The sequence below is a fragment of the Falco peregrinus genome, chromosome 6 (genome assembly GCF_023634155.1).
Source record: "Falco peregrinus isolate bFalPer1 chromosome 6, bFalPer1.pri, whole genome shotgun sequence".
In the NCBI taxonomy this organism is placed as follows: Eukaryota; Metazoa; Chordata; class Aves; order Falconiformes; family Falconidae; genus Falco; species Falco peregrinus.
The window spans coordinates 84658287-84677693 of record NC_073726.1 but is presented as its reverse complement, the minus strand read 5'-3'; the positions used below and the strand labels follow the sequence as shown (position 1 = coordinate 84677693).

The 19407-nt window shown below is 49.6% G+C and overlaps 2 protein-coding genes across 5 annotated transcripts in view; one reads left to right on the top strand and one right to left on the bottom strand.

Moving 5' to 3' along the window:
* The window catches only part of A2M (alpha-2-macroglobulin), a 30792-nt gene extending 18098 nt beyond the window's left edge, over positions 1–12694 (top strand). Inside the window, exons 20-36 of one of the 2 annotated variants that reach the window (XM_055809075.1) lie at positions 221–347; positions 1081–1202; positions 2550–2601; positions 3101–3184; positions 3572–3748; positions 4257–4341; positions 5464–5620; positions 5963–6037; positions 6326–6491; positions 7464–7687; positions 8262–8480; positions 8780–8907; positions 9269–9359; positions 10085–10153; positions 10547–10649; positions 11408–11449; positions 12459–12694. In XM_055809075.1, the coding sequence (XP_055665050.1) occupies positions 221–347; positions 1081–1202; positions 2550–2601; positions 3101–3184; positions 3572–3748; positions 4257–4341; positions 5464–5620; positions 5963–6037; positions 6326–6491; positions 7464–7687; positions 8262–8480; positions 8780–8907; positions 9269–9359; positions 10085–10153; positions 10547–10649; positions 11408–11449; positions 12459–12472 (1935 nt within the window). In that variant the 3' untranslated portion in view covers positions 12473–12694. Of the gene's footprint in view, positions 1–220; positions 348–1080; positions 1203–2549; positions 2602–3100; positions 3185–3571; positions 3749–4256; positions 4342–5463; positions 5621–5962; positions 6038–6325; positions 6492–7463; positions 7688–8261; positions 8481–8779; positions 8908–9268; positions 9360–10084; positions 10154–10546; positions 10650–11407; positions 11450–12221; positions 12405–12458 lie in introns of those variants that run through there. The other variant, XM_055809076.1, reaches the window with a different exon arrangement.
* A 2882-nt stretch (positions 12695–15576) lies between these two features.
* The window catches only part of LOC101922413 (alpha-2-macroglobulin-like), a 40034-nt gene continuing 36203 nt past the window's right edge, over positions 15577–19407 (bottom strand). For all 3 annotated transcript variants that reach the window (XM_055809077.1, XM_055809078.1, XM_055809079.1), the window contains exons 35-36: positions 18611–18652; positions 15577–16853 (exon numbers count right to left, since the gene is read on the bottom strand). In XM_055809077.1, the coding sequence (XP_055665052.1) occupies positions 16828–16853; positions 18611–18652 (68 nt within the window). In that variant the 3' untranslated portion in view covers positions 15577–16827. The remainder of the gene's footprint in view (positions 16854–18610; positions 18653–19407) is intronic.

Genomic DNA, 19407 nt, shown 5'->3' with positions numbered 1-19407 from the left:
TTTTGCCTTCACCTAGCCTTCGTATCTTATCTCTGAGTAGCCTTAGATCCTTCAACCCTGAAATTCTTATGTTGTTCTTCCTATATAGTCCAAATGCAAAACCTACAACTCCAGCTCCCTTCTCCTTTGCTACTGAAGAAATAGCCATTGCTATGGCTTCCTAGCTCCCCAGCTCTTACAATCACGCTTTCCTCATTGCGCCTCTCTCTATAACTGGCAGGTCAGTGTGACTCTGGCTCAGACAACCCATTTCCTGGCTACTCCAGTGGAAAAGGAGGAAGAGTCTCATTGTCTTTGTGAGAATGGGAGGAAAACTGTGGCTTGGCTGGTGACTCCCAAATCTCTAGGTAAAGGTCTCAGGGTGCTGAAAACTGCAGGGAGAGTTTCTCTGTGCTGTTCCTCCCATTCTTGTGTGAATGAATGAAGAACATGGTCCTGTTTGCACCCAACATAAATGGGTGTTAAAGCAACGTAGTTTCCTGGGAAGCACTGCAGCTGAGTGTCTGTCTCATGTGGGGTTATTTTGGAGGCAAAGGCTGGTGGACTCATAGTGACCAAGACTGTGTCTGGCACCACACACAGTACCACCAAGCCTTACAGCCCTTAGACAGCATCTTCTGAAGCCAGAGACATTGCTGGCCAGCAGGGCTGCACTGTCAGCTCCATTCCTCCCAGAGATTAGACGATTGCCCCATGAGATCTTCATACTTTGTTTTCACTTTGTGAAAACTGTTAGCACATGCTAACAACAGGGTGCTGTGGTAGCAGCTGTGGCGTGCATGCAGGGTAGCAGTGTGCTGAACAGCAGTGGGGCTGGTGAGTCCACCACTGTGGTGTTCCAGGTTATGTAAAAGAGTCATCAAAATAGTCACCTTTCCATGGCAATGCAGCTCGTCTGCTCCAGGATAGCTTCTGATATAGATAGCTATGGTCTTGTGTGAAAGAAGCAGGGCCCAGGTGTGATAGAAAATCCCCATTGTGAGCCTGCAGGTTGGAACTCCTGGAAGCGTGGCAGTGACTCCTGTTGCCTGTTGTTGCTTGGCAGGGCTGGCTGACTCCTGTGTCCCTTGTTCCCTCCAGGACAGGTGGAGTTATCGGTGAGCACTGAGGCGCTGCAGAACCAGCAGCCCTGCGGGAATGTCATTGTGGAGACCCCTGAGAAAGGGCGGAAGGACACGGTCATCAGACAGCTGCTGGTGGAGGTATGTGGGCTGTAGGAAGGGAGAACTGACCTTTCCTAGGGCTAGAGCCTATGCTGTGATGGAATTGGACAGGATGCTAGAAAAAGTCGTCTAGGCTCCCTTTCCCATGAAAGGCTGGACCAGATGATCTTTCAAGGTCCCTTGTAACTTGGGCTGCTCTATGATTCTATGGGATCATTATGCAGTGTGGCATTATGATGGTCTTACATCATTGTTATACTTTGGCACAGCTGCATAAAGACTACAGGTTAATAATGGCGTGCAGTGTTTCTCCCAGTATGCTAGACTTTCCCTATCCCCTACCGGAGCAGGACTCCTACTCCAGTCCATCCTTCCCTTTATCTCCTACCTGTCACCTCCTATTCCAATACACTCTCTTTACACCCTCTTTCCTCCTTTTGAGACACCCCTAGTAAGTTTGCCAGTCAGCACATGCCGCCTCTCAGCAGCTGAGTGGCCAAGCAAACTGCCTCTTACGCTGAGCGTTGTGCAGTTCTGGTATGCTACCATAGCGTGGCACCAGGATGAAGGTCAGGCATTCACAAGCACCTGTGGGAGTTTGATGCCTGTAGAGAAGTCCCCTCAAAACTCCAGTTATTATAACAGTCCATGAAAACGTGTTAGAATTTTACAGCTTATCCATTGCCTGTGGCAAGAAGAGTCACTGATGTGATGTGGTACAGAAGGAAATTATATAGGGCAGCATTGCACATCCTTTACAGGAAAATGCTAATTTATTGTACTGGGTGTGGTAATCTGGCAGGTAGATTGTATGTTCTTAGCTTTTCTCTGTATCATAAAACCCCTTAATGTTTGCCTACTATTTTCTATGGTATCAGTAGTGTCACCAGATATGACAGTGTACATCTTCCCTTTCTATTATTAACATAATAGCAAACTATTAGAATAATGTCTATTTCTGCCCCCCACAAACATCCACAGCTTTATGATAAATAGCACTGCAGGCGTCTCCTCAGGACAGCCTTCCAGAGCTACTGTGAGCTTTTGTTAACAAAAGCACTTGCTGTAATGCTGCAGTACCTTTTGTTACAAGGATGTTAACTATCTCTCGCTGTTGGTTGCAGGTCATCCATGTGATAGTCCTGCAGTGTTCTCCTCTTCCTGCTCTTCCTCCACATACAACACCCGTCACTTAGGATCATATTCTTTTATTTGCTTAAATTATTATTTCAGAGCTCTCTATTTCAGGGATTGTTAATGACTACCTCTCCTTCTTCAGTTCATTCACTTTTCACATATCCCTTTGCCCTTGTTAAGGATTGCTCTGTCTGTATTTCCTGTCTCACTAACTTGTCACCTCTCTTGTTTTCCTTCATCCCACCCAAGCCTGAAGGAGTTGAGAAGGAAACAGTTCAGAACTCTGTGCTTTGTGTGAAAGGTAAAGCCCGCTCTCTCCACCCTTTCCATTTGTTCCTGTGTGGTTTGATGGGTGGGATGTGCCTGGAGGAGGAAGATAGTGCTGCCTTTATCATATTCCAGATAGGCTGGTTTTTTTAGGTAATCAAAACATGCCCCATCAGTTGGGAGCCTGAGATGTAAGAGAGAAGAAAGCCCTAGAGAATGGACCATCCTGGCTAAGCATCAGGGTATGAGTTAGGACAGATTTAGCATGACTGCATCCCTGCTTTCTTGTATGCTAACATTGGAGTTACAAGTGCTGTCTCCTGTTTTCTAGTGCACCCAGGAAAAGTAGACATGCAATCTCCAGTGCCTAACAGTGGCTGGGGCTGGTTTCATGCAGGGATCGCCTTATAGCCAGGGAAAAACGAAGTGACTGAAGTCAGGGCATTTCTAATAGGAAGCGTTCCTGTTGTTTCACTGTGGCTCCCTCCCCTTGGGACTGCACTGAAGCTGTTTAAGACTTGTTTCTCTCTCAGGAGCGCCTGTGAAAGAGAAGTTTTCCCTGTTGCTACCCTCAAATGTGGTACAAGACTCAGGCAGAGCATATTTCTCAGTGCTGGGTGAGTGAGCAGCCTGGCAGAAGAACCATATGCTGTTTTTATCTCTGTGTTGGCCTCCTACCTCACAGCTTTTTCTTCTGGTTTCCAGCACACCTCACTCCTGTCTCATCTCTTCTGTCTTGAGCATCTTCCCTTCCAGTTATGCTCTTCCTTTTCCCGTTTCTGCATGTCCTTTTATTCAGAGTTCTCTTCTAGTTTCCTAAATTTTCTCTCATTTACCTTTTTCCATTTTCTTTGATGTTCTGTTTCATTCAAGGATCTTTATAGATCCAGATTTTTTTTGTGTTTCTCTGCCATCTTCTGCTTCTCTCATTCAGTATCTCCCTCTGATTCTGATAGCCAGCTCTGAGTATTATTAATATCCCTCTGCTATTTCCTGCTTCCCAGGTGACATCATGGGCACTGCCATGCAGAACCTGCACCAGCTCCTGCAGATGCCGTTTGGCTGTGGGGAGCAGAACATGGTCCTGTTTGCACCCAACATCTACGTCCTGGACTACCTGAACAAGACAGGGCAGCTGAGTGAGGAGGTCAAATCCAAGGCCATCGGATACTTAGTGAGCGGTGAGCTGGGACATGGCTTTTGCTTCTGCTTTGGCTTTTTTCCAGATCCTACCTGGGATGGTTCCGTCAAATGTTGGCCAGACATGGAAAGAGAGCTTCTGTCATACACAGATGTCTCTGCTGTGTGCCTGAGAAGGCCCTTCACTGCTTTTTCCTTTATAGTTTTCTGTTACTTAAGCATTAGAGTACCTGATCATTGCACCCACTTTTCTCTGCTCCGTCTTGGGTTGCAATGCAGTGCAGAGCTGTCAGATGACCTGCTACAGTGACTTGTCTGTTGTCATCAACATGTCCTGCCTTCTTTCTGAAGAACAGCAGGTGTTGCTTGTCCTCATGCAGTGCAAGCAGTGCGTGGAGGTGGGGATGTAACGGTACTTCTTATTAGCTAGGATAGGACTGACCTACTCTTCTCTCTTTTGCCTTCACTGATACAGCTGTTTTTCTGTTTCCCCTTCCCTCAGCAGACTTTCTTTGGCATCTGAATTTTGCTTTAACTCTCCATATGCAGGTTATCAGAGGCAGCTGAACTACAAGCACCCAGATGGCTCTTACAGTACCTTTGGACCACGTTATGGACAGCAGGGGAACACCTGGTGAGATTTCAATGTTGCCTATGCCTCCCCTATATGCTTTTCTTTCTCACCTACACATTTATAATAAATGCTGCATGACAGTAATGCTGTTGCAGACCAGCAGTCTTTCCAGTGGTCCCTGCACTGCCTTCTATTTGATGAAATAGGTTGCATCAGCCAGTTATGTAGCTGAAGCACATCCTCCCACCAGCAGGCATGAGGACCATGGCAGAAAAGAAGGAAATGGAGATAAATCAGGGAAAAAGCATAGCAGGGATTTCACATCCTGACTGAGAAGGGCTGAAGAGTTGCAGTGGCAGCTCTTCTAGACTAGCATCTGCTGAGAAGGCTGCTGGGAAAGGTGTTTCTAGATAAGTGGAAAGGATGATAATCCAACAGCAGTACTGTATGTTTTATTCCAAGAATGTTTGTGTGTTACTAAGCAAAGGCAGCCTGGAGGACTGTATGTGTTGCCTATGCGACTTACTGAAAAGTTTTGTTTCAGCATATCATTGTCATACATTTTCAACTTTAGGTAAGGATAAGAATGGATGATTTAATCACCTTTGGTTTGCTTTTAGTTTCTGAAACAGTACTTGGCTCCTGATGGTATGTTGGCTTCTCCATAATTGTTTGTAACAACTCTAGCAAAAACTCTTTTGACATGTTCTTCTTTACTTTTAAACTCTGAGGAGTTCTGGGAAACCCATGAGGCATGGATTTCTAGTGCAAGAGTCCTGTCAGTAGATCCATGAGCTAACAGGGATTTAATTATTCTACATTGTCATTTTGAGTACTATTGTTACTCAAGTGTTGAGCTAACTGGCATGCAATTCTCTACTTTTTCCCAAGAGATTTTTTTCAGATATAGTTCAACAATCACTGTCCTTCAAACTGTAGCCTCAACACAAAGGGATCACAGAGTTTGTGGTCCAAGAGAGGGACAAGAGATCAAGGTAGGAAGCAGGTTTTTGAATGATTTTTTGAGGTGAAGATATAAAATGTATGTGATCTGACTAATTGGCTCACAGTTCCCCAGGCCTTCTTGCCTTTCTCCAGAAAAATGATGTCCACATGGGCCCTGTCACCTGAGATGAACACAAGGCCTGCTCAGGCTTCCACATTGCTCTTTCTTCCTTTCAGGCTCACGGCCTTTGTCCTCAAGTCCTTTGCCCAGGCCCGGCCTCACATCTTCATAGATGAGAAGCACATCCAGGATGCTTTGGTCTGGCTGTCTTACAAACAGAAGGAGAATGGCTGTTTCCACAGTTCTGGGACACTCCTGAACAATGCCATGAAGGTAATGTGTCCACCTGGTTGGTTTTTTGTGAGGCTAGAACTCAACCATAAGTCAGATGGGTCCAGCTGAGCTTCTCGAGCATACAGGCAGACAGGAAATTCCCACGTCAATGGCAAGCACTAGGGAGTCAGACGGCATTCGGTATGATTGCCACGATAGGAAGGAGAACAAAGTCTAACCTGCACTTTGGAAGTGGTATTGATACCTCCACATCAGCTGCAAGGGGGAAGAGGCAAGCTAAGAGTCTACAATGCAGGATAAAGTATTCCCACTGGAGTGGGAGAAAAGACTGAAGGTAAGAAGCTAGGTGGGGTCACCATCTACCTTTGTGTTTCCCTGCAGGGAGGCGTGGACAACGAGGTGTCACTGACGGCCTACATTACTATCGCATTGCTGGAGATCCCTCTGCCTATAACTGTACGTGGCTGCACCCTATTCTTCAGTCAGTTATGTTGTGTCAGTCTATGACAGCACAGTACAGCCTAGAATTTGCTCCAAATTGCAAAAAGGACTGGGTTGTTGAGCCCTGTGTTAAAAGAATCATGAGCTGTCAATTTTGGCATTTCTGGAACACATTGTACCCTACATGTTCCTAGACCTCATTCTGGCAGACGCCTCCTCAGAGTTCATGGGAATGATGTGCCATTAGTAAGGCAAAACCCTAATTTCTCCCCAGACTTCTAATCAGAGGTTATCTCTCCCCAGCACTCAGTGGTGCGTAATGCTCTCTTCTGCCTGGAAACAGCAGCAGATGAGAAAGAAAACCACGTGTACACCAAGGCTCTGATGGCATATGCCTTCTCCCTGGCAGGCAAGGAGGACAAGCGGAAGGCATTGCTTGGCTCACTTGAAAAGGAAGCTGTGAAAAAGGGTGAGTGCTCCAGGCCGGACATCTCTTTCACTGGCATAAGATCTTCCCTTGAGAAAAAAATGCCTTTGGCTGGTGGGGCAATGGCTGTAGGAACTGGCTTGTGTGGGTAGGGAAAGGTGGAGGGAGAGGAAAGACTTGTGCAAAGGGGTTGCATTTTTGAGAGCTCCCTCTCAGTGCCCAGTCCTACTTCTGTGCTCCAAGGGAGTTCATCAGGAAGCACCAGGCACCATCCCCACCAGTGCTGCACTAAAGGATAGCTCTGCTAGCATCTCTCCTCAGTCAGCTCCTCTTGCCGCACCACGCACTGCTTAGCAAAGGCTTAGCCATGTTTATGGCCACTCCTTCCTCCAGTGCATGTGCTCAACAGAGAACAAAGTTGGCCGTGCACGGCACAAGACATGATAGATCAGAGATGAGCTGGTTGTGTTGAGAGAGAAAACAAACATGCACCTCATTTTGGAGGCCTTAGCATAAGTACTAAGTCTTGCAGGAAATCACGTAATGACTCGGAAGCGCCCTGCCAGAGTCAGGCGGGACAGTGGGTTTGCCCGAGCATTGGGTAGCAGGGTTGTGAAGGAAGAATGGCCAGCACCTTTTGCCTTCTCTGCCTGCAGGTTGACTGTCAAGCCCTGGTCACATTCTTTGGGTCATTTTGCCTCACAGAGCTTGTCACTGCCCAATGCCGGCAGCTTGACTCAACAAGGGAAGCAGTGCCAGCCTGGTGCTCTGCTGGTGCTCAAGCCCATGAATGTCTGTGTGAATCTGGAGTCTAGGACAAAGCGGTCTCAGCGGTCTCAGACTAGTCGCAGCAAGCAGAGAGCTGTCTAACACTTCCCATTTCATCCCACATGACAGATGCGTCCTGGAGGCTCCGTCCTCCCAGCTGGCCTGGCAGCAGACTAAGGACTCCCTTGCAATAATTACTACTAACTGCTTGTTGTCTTGTCTCCACGCTCCCTGCCTCCTGGAAAGATGGGTCTGTTCATTGGCAGCGGCCTGGGAAAGAGCCAGAGGTTGATCTCCCGTACTATCGCCACCGAGCTCCCTCTGCCGAAGTGGAGATGACAGCCTACGTGCTGCTTGCTCACCTCACCACGCAGCCAGCACCTTCCCAGGAGGAGCTGTCATTCGCATCTCTCATTGCAAAGTGGATCAGCGGTCAACAGAACCCCAACGGAGGCTTCTCCTCCACCCAGGTGAGCCGCTTCCCTCCTGCGACCTCACACATCAACGTCAGAAGACGAGAAGTGCCGGAGACCCAGGTGGGAGCACAGTAAGGTTTGCCAGGGCAGGGGCTGTAGCCCTGCGGTATTTACCATGGTTGCCACGTCCCCAAGAGGCTAGAGGCCAGTATCTCAGGTAACGCTTCTGGAAATGACGGATGCTTTGATTAATGACCTGTTTTTCCTGACACAGTGGGGCAGGACAGTAGGGACACAAGGGACGTGTGTCTGTGCCACTGGAGAGGGCTCCCACTGCAGTGCGTCGGTGCCCGTGAAGTTGCTGCTTCACCCTGTGGCAAGGGAGTGAAGGCTCCGCAGTGCTCCGTGCCAGGGAGCTGGGGGAACATGCAGCTGCTGTGCAGAGGACACAGGAAGGGAACGGGAATGCCCCAAAGCTGCTCTTCTCCTCTGTCCTTTCTACTTAAAACTGGAGAAAGTGAAGAATGGAGGGGAGGGTGCCTGATGACAGCAAAGGGCAGGCTGTGGGAGGACAGGCTGTGGAAAGGCTGACTGCATCCCCCTGGGAGCTGGGACCCGTCTCTTTCAGGACACAGTGGTGGCTCTCCAAGCCTTGTCCCTGTACGGAGCCGTCACCTATGCCAAGAGCGGAGCGGCCTCCAAAGTGACCCTGCGATCTGGAGGGGACTTTCAACAGGACTTCCAAGTGGATCCCACAAACCGGCTGCTGCTCCAGCGTGTGCCCCTGCCCCAGGTGCCAGGGGAGTACAGCACGGAGGTGTCTGGCGAAGGATGCGTCTACCTGCAGGTGAGGGGGATGGGGGCAGGTGCCATCCTAGGAGGGGAGCGCCTCACCAGGCAGCAGCCAGGGAGAGGGCAGAGGGGCAAGAGAGAGGGGAGAAGTGGGAGGGAATGCTCTGGGAGAGGGAAGAGGGCAAGGAGAGTAGAGATGGAGAAATCGTGGGAGGGAAAGAGGGAAGGATCTGCACCGTGGAGGTGTTGTGAGAAAGGGTGAAGTGGGGAGCCTGGATGGGGAGAGGACGGTCTCTCTCACACGGTGAGCATGCAGGCACACACGCTCACACAGAGCCGCTGGCTTTCCTCTAGACAAGCCTGAGGTACAATGTGCAGCCCGCGCAGGAGGATGCACCCTTCATGCTTCATGTGTACACAACCCCAGAGACATGTGCGGACTCCAAAGCTCACAAGGTCTTTGACATAGGCATAAATGTCAGGTGAGTCTGTGGGTCTGAGCCTTCCTGAGACGCCATGGCAGCTGCGTTCTGGTGAGCTGGTTTGGAAGGCCTGGAGAAGCAGTGCAACCCTTTGAAAAGTGGGCAGGGAGCAGCTGGGCTGGGAGGAGAGACTGTGGAGGAAGGACATGTCCTGCAGCGGTGGAGCTGTGTGGGCAGCCAGGGGCTGGGCAAGGGAGAGGCTGCGTAGGTGACTAGGAGACCCCGGCATAGCTGGAGAAGAAGGTGCTGGACCGCTAGGACGTGGTGGGTGCCGAGTGTTACAGAAAAGTTGGAAATGCCCCCAGCAGTGCCCCCCACTTTGGCTTGAGGTGCACTGAATCTTTGTTGCTTGGTTCCTCAGTTACACCGGGGAGCGCAATGGCTCCAACATGGTGATTGTTGATGTGAAGATGCTGTCAGGATTCATCCCTGTGAAGTCTTCCGTGAGGAAGGTAGGATGCTGTTTGTCAAACAAGCTACATCCAGCTGCTTATATTCAAGACACCTTCCAAGTGTCTATAGCAAACCAGAGGGCTTCAGGGTTGGAATGAGCTTGATCTCGCCACTGTCCTCTGCCTATTTGCCTTGTACAGTGTTCTCTTTTCAGACCTGCCTTAAGGCCAGCACAAGGGGAGACAATATGATGAATCTAGGAAAAATAGATTAAGTAACTTTTTCTTTGGACTGATGGTGCGCCCTTTTATCACTGTGTTCCAGTAGCTCCCTAGAAGCACTGTTTGCATAGGACATTCAAAAGTAGTGCTGTTTTATTTTTCCCTCTGCTGATCTGACAACACCTTATAGCATTGTAACTGTTTAGGTCTTGGGTCACTATTTGACATGCTACACAGGTGCATGGTTGGGAAAATAAGGGCAATCATACGACACTGCAGAACTAGCAAGTCAGAAGGCATGGATTTTCATAGAATTGTTTCATCACTGCTTGAAGCAGTGCTCAGTCCCTGCTGAGTTAGGCTGTACTTTGTCAGCCAGGATGGTGAAGGGAAGGTCTGGGGACTGTGATATCTAGCAGCACACCAAAGAGGCAGTTCCATGCTGCTCACTTAGTTCCCTGAGTACCCTGGTGTCTCATCCACAGTACATCCCATCTGTAGGGCTTTGCAAGGGGCACAGGGACACCAAACTCAATGGTAAAATCTTGGTCTTCTTTCTCCAGCTGGAAAGCCACCGCATTATTGAACGCACAGAGCTGAGTACCAACCATGTCCTTGTATATCTGGAAAAGGTGAGTTTCCACCTAGGGTGAGGACGGGTCAGAAATACAGGCTTTGGGACATACGGTGACATGGGGGAAAAGACCGGGGACTCAAAACTACCACAGCTCTGCAAAGAATAGGACTGAATCTCATACTGACTCTTGCTGACCTTTCAGACTTACTGATACTTTCCTCCCAGCCCTCAGCAGGCTTTCCTCCGACCCCACAGACAGATCATGCCCCGACCCCCCCACCAGCCAGAGCCTCCCCCAGCGTGGGGAAAGGCCCCAGGGTTCCCCCTTGCCCCTCAGCCAGGCCTGCAGCCCCCGCGCCCCCCAGGCCCAGCACGGGGGCAGGGGAGAGCGAGGGAGCCCGGGGCAGTGCGGGGCTGCCCCTCAGCCTCCACCGCTTCCCTTCCCCAGCTGGGCAGCGAGACCCTCAGCTTCTCCTTCGCGGTGGAGCGGGACATCCCCGTGCAGGGCCTGAAGCCAGCTCAGGTGAAGGTCTATGACTACTATGAGACAGGTGAGTGTGGGGCTGGGGGTGCCCGTGGGACCGAGGGTGGGCAGTGGGCTGCGTGAAGGGGCACGGGAGCTGTGGGGACCCGCAGCTGTCCCTGGCCCGGGCCATCTCCCGTCCCCCCCATGCGAACATGGAGATGGTGAGCAGGTCTGGGTGGTGGTGACTCTGCGGGGATCCCTGCGTGGCTGCTCCTCACAGCAGAGCTGCTGTGCAGCCGTCCATCCTCCCCGGGGAGAGGGTGGAGGAAGCCAAACCCCCAGCCCTCCCACCGTGGTGCCTCCGAGGCCGGCCCTGCCTCGCCACAGAGAGGAGCCATCCCATGGGGCAGAGCTGCAGGTGCCGGGGGGTCCCGTGTTCAGGTCTGGCCCCAGAGCACAGCCGTGCCCTTGCTCCCAGCCAGTCCTGCTGCTCCTTGTGCCTCTGCTGTCCTGGATGCTGCTCCAGGGTGGCGGTGACGCAGTTGTCCCCACCCCACCCCAGGGTGTGCTGGGAGAAGGTGCCTGAGCAGCCCTTGGGCACGCTGGAGTGGAGACCTGATGGGGCTGCCAGCGCCGGGTGGCTCTGCCTTGCTGGGTGGCCTCTGGCCGTGGCAGTGGCTGGGGCTCCCTCCCACCCAGCTGGGATCTCTGGGGGCAAAGCTGGGGGTGGTGGCGGCAGCCTGCCGTGTGGCCTGGGAGGAGCATCTCTCTGGCACCCATCCCTCTACCAGGGCATCAAGGGGCTCTGACAGCCCGCTCTCTCCCTTCCATTCTGTTTTCCAGACGAATTTGCCACACAGGAGTACAGCGCTCCCTGCGCCACAGGTAGGGTGCACAGGAATAACTGAGATGTTGCAGCATGGGCTATTGCAGGTTGTCTCCAATGAGAGTCATTGCAGACCTTGGGTCTCCTCAGCCTGTGTATCTTCTCAGCTTTCATCTCCATGGTCCGTTGCAGTCTGTAGGCACGCCTCGGTGCAGCGGGGAAGGGCAAGGCCACCTGATGTCCTGTGTCCGATCGGACGCAGCTTTCGTTTTGGTTCACTGAGAAGGGCAATCCCAGCGTCACTGCCTTCACTCACACAGAGACACTTGTCTTTACCTCTGTCCGTGTGTCACATTGTACAAACAACACTGAAATCCCCTTGGGACTGAATACCACACTCAGCCTTTCATGTCTCTGCCCTTTTCAGGGCCACATTTGCAATGCTGCAGCCACAGAAGGCTACAAGCATCTTGGTGAAGTTTTGATGTTACTCACGTCTTAGGTGGGGACCTTTCAAATTCTGCCCTGGGCTGCTTTTTGCCTTTCTTTGGGAAGTCCAGGTGCTGAGAGAGAATGTGTACTAGGGTAGCTCATGTATCTCCAGTACGAATCTGCCTCCCTTCCCCTCTCTGTAGCATGGATATCTTGAACATGTCCAGCCATTCCCATTCTGTTATGTGCCTGCAACTGGGTATTTTTAGGTGAAGCAGTTTCCCAAGTTTTAACAGGGCTTTAACTCACATAACCACCAGAACACAAAGAAGATGTCCAGGGCTCTGGACACTGCTTCACCAGGACACTTGCCTCTCTCTGTCTTTTTCCCACCTCCAGCCAAGGCTGAACAGGGAAATGTCTGAAGAGCACATCTTGTCTGGGCCTTGCTGGATCAGCTCGCGTGTCTCTGCCCCTAGAAGATCTTCTTGTTGAGGGGGGGCTACTGAAATGTTAGAGAAGGACACCTCAACAGCAAAAAGAAAGTAAAACTATAAATAAATTAAGTCTTGATTCTCATCAGATGACGCTGGCCTTATTTTTGGTACTGTGTCTTGTGTCTCCCCCCATCCACAGCTCAGACTCCGTGATGGCCTGAGATTTAAATCCAGAGCCATCCATGGCAAGGTGGTGTTTGGCAGCTCCTCAGGAATACCAGAAAGCAGACAGCTTTTGGCAGTGAGGAGGTTTGTCTCCAGGAGGAGAGGAAATCCTACCTGATCCATTACACGCTGGAAGCTTGGCTCCCTGCCTCTAAAAGCGAGTGTTTTCTGCAAGATAATCCTTGAACATAAACCTCTGATCGCACATTGCCTTTGATCTCACTGTGAACTCACTGCCATGAGCTGGAAGGACAGTGTGAGCCTGTCCAATCTGATCTTTCATGGCAAGCCAGATAGAAGTGAAGGGAAGACCTGTGAACTTTCCCATTCTAGTGGTGAAGGTATTGCTTGTTTCTAAACAGTTGAAGTGAAATCAGAGAGGGACTGGGAACTTAACAGTGTCATTCATAGAATGGTAGAATTGTTTAGGTTGGAAAAGACCTTCAAGATCATAGAGTCCAACCATCCACTTAGCACTGCCGAGTCTACCACTAAGCCATATCCCTAAGCACCGCATCTACATGTCTTTAAACATCTCCAAAGATGGTGATTCCACCACCTCACTAGGCAGCCTGTTCCAGTGCTTGGCAACCCTTTTGATGAAGAAATTTTTCATAACACCCAATCTAAACCTCCCCCGGTACAACTTGAAGCCATTTCCTCTTGTCCTATTGCTTGTTACTTGGGAGGAGAGACCAACACTCACCTGCCTACAACCTCCTTTTGGGTATTGTAGAGAGCAATAAGGTCCCCCCTGAGCCTCCTTCTCTCCAGGCTAAACAACCCCAGTTCCCTCAGCGCTTCTCATAAGACTTGTGCTCTAGACCCTTCACCAGCTTCGTCGCCCTTCTCCGGACACGCTCCAGCACCTCAAGGTCTTTCTTGTAGTGAGGGGCCCAAAACTGAACACGGTATTCAAGGTGTGGCCTCATCAGTGCTGAGTACAGGGAGAAGATCACCTCCCTGGTCCTGCTGGCCACACTGTCTCAGATACAGGCCAGGACACTATTGGCCTTCTTGGCCACCTGGCCACGCTGCTGGCTCATGTTCAGCTGGCTGTTAACCAACACCACCAGGTCCTTTTCCCCCAGGCAGCTTTCCAGTCACTCTTCCCCAAGCCTGTAGTGTTGCATGGGGTTGTTGTGACCCAAGTGCAGGACCTGGCATTTCTCCTTGTTGAACCTCATACAATTGGCCTTGGCCCATTGATCCAGTCTGTCCAGATCTCTCTGCAGAGCCTTCCTACCCTCAAGCAGATCAGAACTCCCCCCTCCAACTTGGCATTGTCTGGAAATTTCCTGCGGGTGCACTCGATCCCCTTGTCCAGATCATTAATAAAGATGTTAGACAGAACTGGCCCCAGTACTGAGCCCTGGGGAACACCACTGGTGACCGGTCACCAACTGGATGTAACTCCATCCACCCCAACTCTTTGGGCCTGGCCATCGGCCAGTTTTTTAACCAGCGAACAGTACATCCATCTGAGCCATGAGCAGCCAGTTTCTCCAGGAGAATGCTGTGGGAGATAGTGTCAAAGGCCTTTCTAAAGTCTAGGTAAACAACACTCACAGCCTTTCCCTTGTCCACTAAGCAGGTCACCTTGTCATAGAAGGAGATCAGGTTAATGAAGCAGGACCTGCCTTTCATAAACCCATGCTGACTGACCCTGAACACCACTGGGTTGTCCTGTATGTGCCATGTGATGGCACTCAGGACAACCATAGAATTTCAACCAAGAACCACCTTATGAGCCAAACCACTTGCGTTTTTCATGAGAACTTTATCCTCTCCCTCTCAGTGGAGGCCTGTAGGTCTCTTTTGGGTTTTTCTATTAGTAATGTTTTAAAGTGGTTTGGATTTTTTTCTCCTTCACAACTAGGCTTACAGTGTTTCAGCAGAATTCAGAGGGGATGCCCTGGATTCCCATCGGGTAGTTTGGGTTAAACTTTTCACATGTCAGTTTTCCAAATGATCATATTGTCTCTAGTCTAGATCTCTCCCAGGGATGGAGAGGCAATCAGCCTTAGCTCAGTAGGTCATATGGCACCCTGCGTATTTTATTTACATGGTTCTGTGTGCAGAGGTGCCTTTGATCCTGCCAATGTAAGCATAAGCAAACACACCTATAGGAGTCCCTCACACAGCTCCTTTCATGTACACAGACCCAGGTTGTCAAAAAAATAATTCACTGCTGCAGCAAAGAACTTTTATTTGTTTCAGTGACACTGAAGCTCTTTGCATCATCGTTGTCCATGTAGGTGTCTCAAGACCCTCTTTCCCCTTCATGAGCTACAATTCCTCACTGTGTGAGGAAAGCAGTTTACTCTGGCCCCTTTCATAGCTGTTCCCCTGCTATGGGGTCATGAGAGACTGACTGTGCCAGAGAGACACGGTCCCACTGTTAGTTAGGGGCAACCAGTTCAAAAGTGCCAGGTCTGCAAACTTGTACATACAGACCCAGGTCTGCAAATACAGACCCTCCTTTACAGTGGGCTGTAGGTGGGTGCTAACAGCTCCTTCATTTTCATTTACTTTCTGGTGAGTACTCTACATGTTATGTACATGGTTATGGTGTTGGATCTCTTCTGCCTCAAATGCAACAAAGTGATCATCATGATAATTCAGAAGTCTGTAAAATCACTGGAGTATGTTCAATTCACAAAATTTCGATAATGGCTTTCGACCATGGAAACAGTTAATGTTTTGCTGCTGCCTTATAAATTAGACATCATCTAACTGTTGCCCATGGGCAGCCATAACACTTGTCTTTTGGGGCTCCCTGGCTGGCTTCTACATCTCTCTACTTGACTAGGCTGTGAATCGTCAATCACGTACTTGCAGGTCCTCCAGGGCATACCACATAAGAAACTTCAACAAGGCTACCTTAAAGAAGTACAGGAATGTCTGAATATTGAATTTCCATCCCCAAGGAGCATGCATGTTATGCTTCAAAGGCAAATCACAATGGTCTAAAGTCAAAACAGTTTAATTCAGCAACTAAAAACTATGTTGCTTTGAGACCTTGGAAAATTAATTCCCTTATAGCAGGAAATTAGGCGGTTTTACTATTTCTAAATCAAGACAAAATGCAATTAGTATTCATGGTTTATTAGAAATTTTGCTCAGCTTTCACTGAAGACAGTTCATTCCATAGACTTCTCTGAATATGAAGTGTCAAGAAGGTCTTGAGTGAGTAAATGCCAAACACCACAGGAGACAAGGTGTCACAATATTAATATCTAGCAAAAAAGATGATGAACTTTATTTGTTCTCAGTAATGCTGTTGGGATAGGCACACTAAAAAAACTGGATGGAACAAATAGCTGTGCATACTTTGGATAAACAATAAGCCATGATGCCTAACAATAAGCATTTCATGAGAATAAAGTCACATGAGATCTTTCTGTCATTCAAAAGTTTAAACCAGAAATTAATGGGACAAAACCAAGAAAAGAACATTCCTAGAGATATGTAAGAGGATTATAGAGAGTTTGATCAAAGCAAGTCTATGATTTAAATACATTTGCCATTTAAACTAGACTTAGGTAGTTAAGTTACTGGCAAATGTCATGAGCTTCTCCTTGGGAATGTCCAGAAGCAGCAGGCACAAGATATGGAAGTTTCCATAAGAAGGCTCAAGCTTCAGCTGGAGAACCGGCCATTATAAATTAGCAGCTGAAGGCATAATGCATGCACACATCCCTCCTACCCCTCCATGCACACTCTAATCTTAGAAGAGGACATACCGTCTATCTCCTTCCACTCTTCTACAAACAAGAAACAGTCCTGGAAGGGAAGTCTAAGGGGCACATCACAGAGGCTGAATTTCATGTAACATTAGCTAACAATCTAGGCTGCTTACCAGTGGGAGACATGGACAGGCACCTGCAGGGACCAGTTCAATCAAGGTTATGGTTTCTAAGCCAGGGGAGAGAAATTGTTCTCAAGAAGTACCTGTCCTTTGTTGATTAGATAGGGTCTCAGATCACAAGTCCAGAGTACATAACACTGAGAGGGCTACATTAGAAAGGCTGACCCCAACTTAAATCATTCTGTCTTCTTTTTTAAAAAAATATTCCTCACTTTTCGTCCTTATTCCTGCACAAAGGCATGTCTGGATGAGATGTTCTTTGACATAAGAATCCAGGGAGATTAAAGCTGTGACTGGAGGCTGAGCAGGAAAAAACAGAATTGGGAATAAACTGTTCAAAACCCATTCGTGAGTACAGTTAATTTATTTGTAAAGTTCATTTCCTATTCCTTGCAGGCACTATTTATCTGTCAGTCCATAGATGGTGGTGATGGTAGCTAGGCAGGGAAGTTCCAGCAACTGGGAGTGTTCTTCATGCATTGTCCTGGTCTACTTCCTCTGCAAGAATGGAAGAAGATGAGAAGGTAGAGGAGTTAAGAGAGATATGCCAGTTCCCTCTTTCAGGCTGAGAGACAGAGTGAGCAAAATGTGAGTTTGGGAAGCCAAGTTGTGTGTGAAGCAGAGTACAGGAGAGTGAGCTGCTGTTTGACCAGAACTGAGGGTCATCCATAGCACTCAACACTCATGTCACCTTCAAAGCTATGTGAGATTGAGAGAGGGCTGAGACTCTTTCTGACCCACTGGAAGAGATAAGCAGAGTGGGATTTGTCACAGCTGGGATGGACACAGGAGCACAGTGCAAACAGGCAACAAGAATGTTTACTGCAGCAATGAGATGCTCTTAAAGTGTATTTATTTCTCTGCAGAGAGTAGAAGGGATCTGCTGCACCAGTACTATTCAGGGCAAGGATGGAAGCTTTCTGCTTTGCAACTGCTATCATCCTTTTAAGTCAGTGCAGACCACCTTTGGACACCTAGACCAGCGGATGGACCTCTTAACTAGCAACTTCCCACCATCCTTTCCAAGGAAGAGAAAACCTCTGCCTTTTAACAGACATGGGGAAGAATAGCCTAAAATCTAAAGTCTCCCCACTAGCCTCAGACTGGATAACCAGACCACACCAATATACACTTTGGAAATGCTTTACCATCCACTCAGTGTCTGTCTTACAACTCATGTTTTTCCAGGAAAGGAAGGCTGTAGGCCCAGAATCAGCAGAACACAGCCTGTACCTACGGACACAGTCCAGGTTAGCAAAGAGTATGGAGTGAAAGTGTGGGAGTTCAGGCTCTTTTCCAAGACATCAGATAAGAAAACAAAAGGACATAAATTTCACTGTTTAATACCAGGAAGAGATAAAGCTTTTGCTTTTCCCAAGTCCAAATCACTTTTTCTCTGCTCTCAGATGCCACAGTCATGCCTTGTGAAAAAACAGTTCCTAGGGTCTCAGTGCTTCCCAGAAGCCTCCATATTCCAAACACCTGAAACAGGGCAGCTGATGGGAAGTCACATATGCTAATCTTCATATTGGAAGACTCCACACAGGACAAAAGAAGTATCCTTGGTCAGGGCCTTCCACAGAAGCTCCTACATTACCTGTGCTCCAAACACAAAGCCAAGCACATGTGGTCTTGTACTGCAGAGAATCCCCCAAAGATCATAACCTCTCTGTCCTTCCAGCTCAGACTCCAAACCAAGACTGAGGGCTGGCTGCCTAGTGTCATGAGGAATACCTGCCTCATGGTAGGTCAGACCATGACATGCTTCTTTATGGGTTATCTTTTCATGGTCTTAATTTGCTCTGTTGCTTCAGATGGAGTGTTTTGGGGGAGGAATGTCCTGGGTGCTTTGAAAGAACCAAGTCCCCTCAGCATGATCCCACAGCTACACTATCTGGAGCTCTCAGGAAGGACCAGAGTTTACCTGAAATCTGAGACAATAAGCATTATATAAGAAACTTGAAATCAAAGAAAAAGTCCAGAGGGCAGCAACAGAACAATCGGGACACAAATTTCATTCAGGTCAGGAGAACTGGACTATGGAAACCACTGTGAGAATTCAGGGATGGTAGATTTTGAATGGTACAACAACATTGTGCCTTTTGTGCTCTCAGTTTTGTATACAAAATCTGTGCTTGTGAGTTGTGCCAAACTCATGCAAACTTGAGCAGAAAGACAGAAGCACTGGCTGGAAGAACAGAAATAAATGAAAAAGGTGTAGAGAACTGCAAAGGGAAGCACTTTCAGCACCCTACCTGTGGCGCAGGGAGCGCTGTACTCCTGTGTGGCAAATTCGTCTGGAAAACAGAATGGAAGGGAGAGAGCGGGCTGTCAGAGCCCCTTGATGCCCTGGTAGAGGGATGGGTGCCAGAGAGATGCTCCTCCCAGGCCACACGGCAGGCTGCCGCCACCACCCCCAGCTTTGCCCCCAGAGATCCCAGCTGGGTGGGAGGGAGCCCCAGCCACTGCCACGGCCAGAGGCCACCCAGCAAGGCAGAGCCACCCGGCGCTGGCAGCCCCATCAGGTCTCCACTCCAGCGTGCCCAAGGGCTGCTCAGGCACCTTCTCCCAGCACACCCTGGGGTGGGGTGGGGACAACTGCGTCACCGCCACCCTGGAGCAGCATCCAGGACAGCAGAGGCACAAGGAGCAGCAGGACTGGCTGGGAGCAAGGGCACGGCTGTGCTCTGGGGCCAGACCTGAACACGGGACCCCCGGCACCTGCAGCTCTGCCCCATGGGATGGCTCCTCTCTGTGGCGAGGCAGGGCCGGCCTCGGAGGCACCACGGTGGGAGGGCTGGGGGTTTGGCTTCCTCCACCCTCTCCCCGGGGAGGATGGACGGCTGCACAGCAGCTCTGCTGTGAGGAGCAGCCACGCAGGGATCCCCGCAGAGTCACCACCACCCAGACCTGCTCACCATCTCCATGTTCGCATGGGGGGGGACGGGAGATGGCCCGGGCCAGGGACAGCTGCGGGTCCCCACAGCTCCCGTGCCCCTTCACGCAGCCCACTGCCCACCCTCGGTCCCACGGGCACCCCCAGCCCCACACT